Source organism: Alligator mississippiensis, chromosome 1, assembly GCF_030867095.1.
Source record: "Alligator mississippiensis isolate rAllMis1 chromosome 1, rAllMis1, whole genome shotgun sequence".
NCBI lineage: Eukaryota > Metazoa > Chordata > Crocodylia > Alligatoridae > Alligator > Alligator mississippiensis.
Window position 1 is genome coordinate 244242858 of NC_081824.1, and position 10206 is coordinate 244253063.

The 10206-nt window shown below is 48.1% G+C and overlaps 1 protein-coding gene across 1 annotated transcript; it reads right to left on the reverse strand.

Annotated features, from left to right (window-relative positions):
* Positions 1-550: 550 nt before the first annotated feature.
* On the reverse strand, positions 551-3258 carry RBP5 (retinol binding protein 5). Its single transcript, XM_006273401.3, has 4 exons — positions 3062-3258; positions 2551-2729; positions 1835-1936; positions 551-742 (listed from the first exon to the last, which is right to left on the reverse strand). Exons 1-4 carry the CDS (start codon positions 3132-3134, stop codon positions 689-691), a joined length of 408 nt encoding a protein of 135 aa, XP_006273463.1. The 5' UTR covers positions 3135-3258; the 3' UTR covers positions 551-688.
* Between the last annotated feature and the right edge of the window lie 6948 nt (positions 3259-10206).

Genomic DNA, 10206 nt, shown 5'->3' on the forward strand with positions numbered 1-10206 from the left:
GTGTGTTCTCCTGGTCTCTGGATTCTTAGATTTAGAGTCAGCCAAGCAGTGACTCTTCCTTTTCACCCGCCCTTCCCTTCTATCTCAGACGTGAGAGCTCTTATTCTGAAAGGATCTCAGTGAAACTTGAAGCCCCATTTCCCTCCCACCCCACAGCCTGACTTCCATCTCACTTCTCTAACCTTGCATGACTTCTTCTTTTTCCCCTCCCCACCCCATCAGCAGATTGGCCCAGCGGCTGGAAATTCCTTCTCCTGTAATCTTTCTTTTCCTGGGGGCAACCCAGAAGGGGAGCCAGTTTCTACTCACTGCATGCTTCCTGTCTCTTCCAGCGCCTGAATACTGAGGGAGAACACAAAGAAATCTGTGCTTCTCACAGGTAGCACAGTGAACTCACTTAAGGAGACACTGTGCTCAGCAAGGCTCCTTGCCCCTATATGGAGTGGGAAAATGGGCCAGGGAACCTAACCCAGGGATTACTTAGGGTGTGGTCCTTAGTGAGATGCAAGTCAAACATTGGGGGCAATGAAGACAATTACTACAAAAGAGGTTTTGGCCACTTGTATCTTTAATCCAAAGGCAGTTTGAAGTATGACATGGGGGACAGATTTGTTAGCTTTGATTTTGGCTCTGCAACAAAGCTGGTCCTGCTCAAATGGATCAATTCTTGATACCTTATCTGCTGTGGTTACTTCACTTTTTGAAAAATCTGAACACAAACCTCATCTTCTGCTGTCATGCGCTAGGAAAGAGAATTACATAAAAGAGGAGACTTAGGACAGACCTGACAGGGTCTCTCAACCCTTACCCACAGCTCTCACATTTTCCAATTCTACCCCCATGTCCACACAGCTTTGCCAATACCCCTCAGTCTTGAACCACAGACCTCTCCCAAGCCTGCATTTCCCACACATCCCTACCAAAGCTCCTCAATTCTAACCCACAGCCCCAGTCATTCTAGTTCTGGGCTCCCCATGCACCTCTGATAGCATCCCTTAATTCAGCCCCACAGGCCCTGGCCCTGTCTCTGCTATTCCAGTCCTGGGCTCTCCACACAGCTCTGCCCTGCAGGAGATGCTCCTGCTATTCCTGCCTGCAGCTCCCCAGGCAGTTCAGACTGAGCCTCCCACTCCTGCCCACCAGTCCCTCCCTGCTGTTTCCATCTCTCTCTCTCTCTCTCTCTCTCTTTGTTTCTGAAGATTTATTGAGATTTCAGTGTTAGACACAGGAAACCTTGTGTCCAATTCTTCTTTTTCCTCTCCCTCTCAGAACCCCTGGAGCCACGGTCAGATTTCAGGGCAGGAAAGGGACATTGGCTGGATCCCAGTGAGCTCCGCCAACTCAACTTTTGAACCCTATAGGAGGATGTTTTTGTGAAGCAGCTGTTGCCCCAGAGAAACTCTGGAGACTGAGACTGGGATCCACAGGAGGAGGCAGAGCCTTCAGCATCTTCTTGTTGCATCTCCTAGGGCATTTCTAGAGATGCTCTGGGAATGGGTGCTTTAATCAGAGCGGCTCTGAGAGCTGCTCTAATTAAAGTCCCTGGAGTGTCATGTGTGTCAGCGTCCCCATGCTGAAAAATGCTGGCAAGGATACTTTAACTACTTAAAGTGTCCCCACCACCATTTTTCAGTGCAGGGATGCTGATACACATGATGCTGGAGTCTGTTGGAGTTTGTTTATTACCATGGCCCAGCAGACTCGATTAACCATGTCTGCTCTGATATGCTATAATTAAAGTGTGTCAGAGCAGCCTTCCTGCACATGTATAGGCACCCCTGGATTTCTCTATCATGGCTGTTAACATGACATCCTGCTCTGAGGTCCACCTCACCAGGTGTAACAGGTCCCCTTCTAACCAGTGTCTCCAGCCCCGGTTTCTCTTCTCTCCTCGCTGCTCACACACAAGCTGATCCTCCTCCCAGGAGACGGTTGTCTGAAAAGAATGGGTGAAGAGACAGGAGGCACCATCAGTCATGGGAAAAGAAGACAGAGTCCCTGCGCATGTCTATTTTTGTATATGGTGTTTACCATTACCTTTCCACTTATCCACTCCCCTCATACTTGAGCTCTCTCTGGGACATATTTTGAAATGTAGTCACTGATTTTGAGAGGCTTTTTTACATTTTATTTTGAGTTGCTCTGACTTTCATGAGTACAGAGTGACTCCAGCATCTTAGAGGCTCCAGCCTTTCATGTGACAGGACAAATCTGTTTGTTCCAGCAAGCCATCTGATTTTTGGATTTTTCAGGGTACATCTAACAGAGGACAGAGTTAAGGGTATCTGAGTGCTGAAACTCCAGATAGCTCTATTTTACATTTAATTTTAACTTAAATTTCCTGTTTATCATAGGTAGCAAGAGAGAGCCCTGCTTTTTTCACCCTGCTTAGGTCTGCAGAGACAAGGGTACCCCTGAGCTGGTTTCTCTTTTGACTCACCCATTAGGAACAGGCTTGCCTACTAAATTCCAGTTACTAGTCAAACTGCTTGCTAATGGTTGTAGCTGAGTTGCCCTCCAAATGTTGATCTGTTCCCACAAACCTCTCACCTGGCACTTGCGTCCATCCACTGGCCCTAGATCCTCTTCAAACTCAATTCCCAGGTCAAAGTCCATAACGTAGTTCCTCAGTGAGGTGATTGTGCGGATGGTCATATGATTTCCTGTGTGGATTATCTCCTTATCAGGCTTCAGGAGGCAAACCAGTTTGCGCAGGGCCACATTAATATCTGGGGAGATGAGATGGGACAAGGAATAGGATGCTGGCAGCAGTGAGCTTCCTCACAGCAGTGCCCTTCCTTGCTCCTCCTTGGTTCCCTCCCTGCAGTCCCTTCCATAACTTCTACCTCCCTGCAACAAGACTATTCCTCAAATTCCAGGTGCCTTTATCACAATCCCTCTGCTCATACTGGTGGGATTACAGGATCAGAATAAAATGAATGGACAGAAAGGGGAACAAAAATCCTACCCCTGCTTGTGGGGGGCTTATCATTTTGCAGAGTGGGGAGGGGAGGGTGGGATACAGAAGGGAGAAGCAATAAGAGGAGAAGAGTGGAGTTACCTAAAGCTCGAAGGTAATTATCCATGTTGTCCTGGGAGACAAAGCGGTAGTAGCCGGTCAGGTTGGGAGGCATCACAGAACAAAACTGAGAGAGAAAAGAGGACCTGAATACAATACTACACAGATTGAGGGAGGAATAGCAGGAAGAGTGAGACAGTGACAAAGGTGGAGACTCTGGACTCTTTCCCCGGGTTGGTCCTTCTCTAGCTTACCACCCCCACCCCAGTTTGAATTTATACAGCAGTCCCATTGATAGGTTTCTTGATGCATTAAGAGTCCCCTGGCTGCAGTCAGGGCTGGCAGTGATCCCAGTATTTCCACTTCAGCATGGGAAGCTGTAAGGTAGAAGCAATTCCCTACCCTTCACACTGGAAGGCAGTAATGGTTTTCTTTCTTTCTCCACAGTGCTACCAGAATAAGCCTCCCTCACAGTACTGCTCTGTCCTGACCAGACTCAGGAGATACCCCAGAAACACTGAGCTTCCTCGCAATACTGCGTAAAAAACCAGTCAGCTGTAAGCTTCTTCACAGCGTGATCTGTCCTTACTCAACCCAAGACAGATCCTGGAAGCTGTGAACTTCTACCCACCAGTGTGCTCTCCCTGCGTAATCTAGATAAGACCCGCCACAGCACTGAGCTTCCTCACAGCAGTGCTCTGTGTATTATCTTAGGAGAGGTACCCTCAGCAGTGAGCTTCCTCACAGCAACTTCCTGCCATTTTCTCACTCAGTAGGAAATCCAGGAGCAGTGGTCTACCTGTTACCAACCGGAGACCTCAGAGCAGTGAGCTTTCTTGCAGCAGTGGCTGTCCAAGTCCAAGAGGGAATGTGGTAGTTGTGAGGTTCCCTACAGCATTTCCAGGTTCCTGCTCAAGATCCAGTATTGTAAACACGGTCAGTACCTGGCAGACCACACTGACAAGTGCAGGCCTACTACTAGCAAAAGCCTAAATTACAAATAATATGTGCTTAAGATGATATAAAATCAATAATCAATAAACTTACATTTAAGTCACAACCAGTATCCTGGGAAAACAGAACAAGAATCTGTTCATCAAGACCACTAACATTAAGCTAACTCAAGTGTGAATAACTGTTTTTGGAAAGCACTTAATGGAAGTTAAAAGTAACAACTGATGTTTTGCCTTTTATTAAAAATTTAATTGTACGTAGTTTGCTGGAATCATACTGAAATAATAATATGTCTTTGTTAACTGGCTATGGTAAAGGCAACATGTATGTTATGTATAGAAAAGAAATAAAAGCGTGAATTAAAGTTGCCTTGGGAGTATGAATCCAGGAGCACAGAGGAAAAGCGAGAGTCCACCAGCAAAACTACCTGTTGTTAGCCCTGGCCTTTTCAGAGAACTTAGGCTAAGATACAGAAATGTGGCTAAAGCAGAAAGCCCCAAAGCCTGTTTCAGAGGGAGCCTTTGCAGATGTGTTATCACTGATTTTGACAGCAAAGCGAAAAAAACCAAAACAGAACATGGCAAGTAGTATTCTCAGATGGTGAAGGAAAAAGATAAGAAGTCCTTTCTCCCAGAACTGTAATTTTCACAAGTACACAGACCCCATCTAATTGGCATCTTCAAAGTTCATAGAAAAACCGGTTCAGAAAGTATCAGTGAAACAAAGAGATCTGGACAAAACTATGTATTAAAATAAGCTGTGTTTATATATGCTGAATATAAATGAGAAGAGGGGGATATTGGAAGATCTCAGCAAATTCAAAACAACCTGCTGCCAGTCTGGATGCCACCTTCTTCCTCCCTTCTGTGTCTCCCAAGATAGTATAGGTGAGATTCTGTACGGATGCCCATAGCTAGATAGGCATTGAGAGCAGTGCTTATTCTTGTGCTTTGGGATGTAATCAATAACACATTGAGTTATAAACCTGCCATTTGCCTCTACCTGACTTGGTAGTAGTACAGTAAAACTTTACCTGTTAAAAGGGAATGAAAGATCATCAGGAAGTGTAACTGTATCTTGACACGGTATACAAAAAGGATAATCATTAAGGAAATTGTCACTGTCCCTTAATTCTGTGCCTAAGCTTGAAAAAGAGGTCCTGATCACAGGTGGGCTATAGCCATGTCTCTGGAATGGTCCTGGGTTTTTGGTGATAACATTTGCTTCCTTACATGAGTTGCCTGTCACTGCCCAACTTGGGAAATACTTCTGCTGTTCTGCACTTTCTTATCATAGTGACCTGCCACTGCCCAACCCAGAAGTTTCCCTGAAGCTGGGAACTTCCTCACAGTGGCTTCCTGTGGCTGGCCAATTCGACTCCCCTGCCAAATCCATGGGAGATGTCAGAAGCCATGAAATTCCTCAGATTAGCTCCTTGTTATGGCTAATATCAGTAGAAAATCTAGCAGGTGTGAACACTGCTGGAGCAGTGGTATGTCCATGGACAACCAGGAAAGATCTTGGCAACTGGGTTTTCTTCAGACTGGCTCTTCTCAGAATGACACCTCAGAAGCTGTGAGATTCCTCACACTGATTCCCTGTTGCTGCAAGCTGGGAAAACCTCCTCACAGCAGTGTCCTGTACATGCCAACCCAGGAGTGATAGATGCAGCTGTGAGTTTCTTCACAATAGTGCCCTCTACCTGCCCATACCACAAGTAAACTTGGCAGCCATGAGATTCCACATAGCAGCCCCCTGTTGCTAACCAATACCAATAAATATCCAACAGGCACAAGCTTCCTCAGAGCAGTGGTGTATCTGCAGTCATAGACTCATAGAATCACAGAAAGTGAGGGTTTGAAGGGACCTCAGGAGGTCATCTAGTCCACCACCCTGCTCAAAGCAGGACCATCCCCAACTAGATCATCCCAGCCAAGATCATCCCAGCCAAAGCTTTGTCTAGCTAGGTTTTGAAAACTTTCAAGGATGGAGCTTCCACCACCTCTCTGGAAAACCTGTTTCAGTGTTTTTCATAGATTTCATAGACGTTAGGGCTGGAAGGGACCTCGAAGATCATCAAGTCCATCCCCCTGCCCCAGAGGCAGGAAGTCAGCTAGGATCAAAGGATCCCAGCAAGATAAGCGTCCAAGCGTTTCTTGAATGAGTCCAGAGTAGGTGCCTGCACCACTTCTGGAGGGAGTCTCTTCCAGGTCTTGGGGGCTCGGACCATAAAGAAACTTTTCCTTATGTCCAGCCTAAAATAGTCTTGTAGGAGTTTATGACCACTGGTCCTTGTTTTTCCTTGGGGCGCTCTGGTGAACAGATGTTCTCCCAGATCCTGATGTACACCCCTTATGTACTTATAAGCAGCCACCAGGTTCCCCATGAGCCTGCACTTTTCCAGACTGAAGAGTCCCATGGCTCTCAGCCTCTCTTCATAAGGCCTATTCTCTTGCCCTCTGATCATGCGCGTGGCTCTCCTCTGGACTCTCTCAAGCTTCTCAACATCATTCTTGAATTGCAGAGCCCAGAATTGGATGCAGTACTCCAGCTGCGGCATCACCAAGGCCTAATACAGTGGGAGGATGACATCCTGAAATTTACTTGAGAAGTATCTATAGATGCAAGCCAGGGTTTTGTTTGCTTTATCAGATGCGACATCGCATTGGTGGCTCATGTTCATCTTGTGGTCAATCATGACCCCCTAGTCTCCTTCAGCAGTGGTGCTAGCGAGCGTAGCACTGTCAAGCCTATACATATGCTGCAGATTTTTTTTCCCTGAGGTGGAGTACCTTACATTTATCGATATTGAACGTCATCAGATTTGTGTCTGCCCACTTACTAAGTTTATCCAAGTCCGCCTGGATCACTAGCCTGTCCTCAAGTGTGGACGCTATGCCCCAAAGGTTAGTGTCATCGGAGAGCTTAGCCAGTGCGCTTCTGACACCAACGTCCACATCACTGATAAAGATGTTAAAGAGAACCGGTCCAAGGACAGAGCCATGGAGATGCCACTGGTCACAGAGCACCATAATGTTTTGCTGCCATTAACCACTACTCTCTGGGTCCAACCTCAGAGCCAATTTCCCAGCCATCAGACTGTGGTGTAATCAAGGCCGCAGTTGGCCAATTTTTCCATGAGGAGGTCATGGGACACCAGATCAAAAGCTTTTTTTAAAGTCCAGATATATGACGTCAATCTCGTCTCCCTTGTCCAGGTGATACATCACCTGGTCATAGAAGGAGATAAGATTGGTCAGGCAAGACCTACCCATGACAAACCCGCGCTGGCTATCCCTCAGGATGTTACCGTCAGCCAGCTTATCCAGAAGGGTCTCCTTGATAATTTTCTCAAGAATTTTACTAGGGATTGAAGTCAAGCTGATTGGCCTGTAATTCCCGGGATCTACTTTCTGCCCTTTCTTGAAAATGGGTACCACATTGGCCTTCTTCCAGTCTTCAGGTACTTCACCTGAGCGCCATGAATTTTTGAAAATTTTTGCCAATGGTTGGGCTATGACACCTGCCTTCCTGCTAAGAAAGTTCTTTCTAATATCTAACCTAAACTTCCCTTGCTGCAACTCGAGATCGTTCCTTATGGCTCTGTTCTGCTATCTGCCACCAATGAGAATAGCTTACTTCCATGCTCTTTCAAACCCCCCTTCAGGTAGTTGAAGGCTGCTATTAAATCCCCCCTCAGACTTCTCTTTTCTAGACTAAATAAGCCCAGTTCCCTCAGTCTTTCCTAAGTCATGTGCCTCAGCCCCTTCACCACTTTTGTTGCCCTCCGCTGGACTCTCTCCAATTTGTCCACATCTTTCTGTAGTGGGGGCCCAAAACTGAATACAGTACTCCAGATGTGGTCTTACTGGAGCTGAGTAGTAGGGAATAATCACTTCCCTTGACCTACTGGCAACACACCTACCAATGCAGTCCAGCATGCCATTAGCCTCCTTGGCAACAAGGGCACACTGCTGGCTCATATTCAGCTTATTGTCCACTGTAACCCGCAGGTCCTTTTCTGCAGATCTGCTGCCCAGTTAGTCAGCCCCCAGCCTGTGCTGGTGCATGGGATTGTTCTGTCCTAAGTACAAGACTTGGCACTTGTCCTTGTTGAACCCCATGAGATTCCTTTTGGCCCACTCCTACAGTTTGTCTAAGCCACTCTGAAAGGTCCATCAGGAAAGAAAGACCTTGCCAACTGTGAGCTTCCTCACAGATTGTGCCATACTTGTGCCTGGCACAGAAGGGACCCCAGGAGCTGTGAGCTTTTTTAAAGCAGTGTCCTATCTCTGCCTAACCCAGACAAGACCCTGGAAGAAAAGAGCTTACAACCATGCCCTGCCTCAGCCCACACCAGGGGTGATGTGTAAGGGGTGCACGTGGGTGCATGTGCACCCCCTGAGTGTGGAGGTGCACCCCCTACAAAAAGGCACCGCCGACACTGCTGGCGGTGCCTACAGGCAGTCGCCACTCACCACCCTGCCACCGACACAGCAGTGTCTGCCATCAGTTCGCAATCCCCGCTGGTGCCACCGACACTGCTGGTGGCGGCTGAAGGTGGTCACCAACCTTGGTCAGTGCTTCCCCCCCCCTGCCGCCAGCAGCATCTGTGGAAGCTCCCATGCTCCCGCTGCTCCCACCGCCACCGTGCCTCCCCAGTCACTGGGGGCATGTGCCATTCATGGCCCACACCATGAAGAGCTCTGCACCTTTATTTCCAAAATCAAGAGATAATCCAGCATCCATGAATGAGAGGTTCATGCACTAGCCTATCCATGCCCAACCAGAAAGACATCACAGTGGCATGTCCTAGCCAGGCTATAAGAGTGACAGCTTTGACATTCCTCAGAGAGGTTCTCAGGTCTCAGCTCGAGGCTGAAAGAAATCTGTTACAGGACCTTCTTCACTTCAGTGCCCTTTGCCTGCCCAGTCTAGGAGAAACCACCATAACTGTGAACTTCCTCAGAGCCTTGCCTTATCCTTGCTTATCTCCCGAGCCACTCTGGCAGCTATCCCTTAGCAGTACACTGGCACTGCCCATTCTGGGAGATACCTCAGCAGCAAACCTCTCACAAAGCAGAGCTCTGTTCTTGCCCAAGTCAGGAGAGATCTCTGTGAGCTCCCTCACACCAGCATCTTGTTGCTGGCCAACTCAGTGCACACTCAGTAGCTGTGAGTTTCCTCAGAGTTAACAGCTTTCTGAAAGGAGCAGCCTGTCCTGACCTAGCACAGCCCAAGAGGCAGTATGGCTGGGATGAGCTTCCTCGCAGTGGTTCCCACTCTGTGCTCAAGCTTGAGAGAAATTGGCAGGTATAAGCTTCTTCACAGAATTTCTCCCCATCCATGCAGGACCCAGGAGAGCACTGAGTACCCGTGAGGCTCCTCACAGCGGTGCCCCATCACTACCCACAGAGGAAAAAGAACAGCAGCTCTGCTTTTCCTCACAGCAGCGAGTTCTCCTTGCCCAACTGGGAGACACCATGGCTGTCACAGCTACAACTGTCCTTGCTCCACCAGAAGAGATCAGGGCAGCTTTGAGCTTCCTCCTGGCTGTGCCATGTTTGTGCCCAACCAGGAGAGATCCTTGCAGGCCTCTGTGCTTCCTCATGGGGAGAGGCCAGTCCTGTCCCATCACAGGAGAAACTCAGTAAGCAGATTCCCCAGTCCAGGCACAAATCCAGAAAAACATCAGTGGCTGTGAGCCTGCCCTGTCCATGTCTAACCTGGAGAGATACTGGGTGCTATGAGCTGTGCCTCAGAAATGCCTTGTTGGTGGCCAACCCAGCAAGATATCCAGGAGCTGTGGTCTTCCTCATAGCAGCAGTCTCTCTGTGCACAGCTGTCAGAGGGAGACAGATGATCTGCAAGATCCCTTCTAACCCCTAACATCTATGAAACTATGAGTGCCTGCTGAGGTGAACTGGTGTTTCTGAAAGCTTGTGCTCTATAATAGGCAACTATCTTGGCTGGTCTGCTACACGCCCACTTTATGGAAATAGGAGACTCCTCCCTAGCTTGCTCCTGTGGCCCTACAGCTGAGAGCAGGTGAAACTTGGGGGCATCTGAACCCCAAGCCTCCAGGCTTGGGCCTGCATGCAGGATACCTGCCAAAAGATTTGGATGCATTTGAAGCCCCAGGCTGGGGTGGAGGATACTTGCCGGTAGCAGAGCCACATAAGGCTTTTGAACGATTCAAAGGTTTTGGACCGGATCTGGCTCATTTGATCTGG

What these genes read in the sequence shown, in the direction of transcription:
- RBP5 (XM_006273401.3), bottom strand. Translation starts at nt 3,134, where the DNA reads ATGCCTCCCAACCTGACCGGCTACTACCGCTTTGTCTCCCAGGACAAC. An exon ending in TAATTACCTTCGAGCTTTAG is followed by an intron (nt 2,730 to 3,061) that starts GTAACTCCACTC and finishes TCATCTCCCCAG; the next exon opens with ATATTAATGTGGCCCTGCGC. An exon ending in AAGGGGACCTGTTACACCTG is followed by an intron (nt 743 to 1,834) that starts GTGAGGTGGACC and finishes TCTCTTTCCTAG; the next exon opens with CGCATGACAGCAGAAGATGA.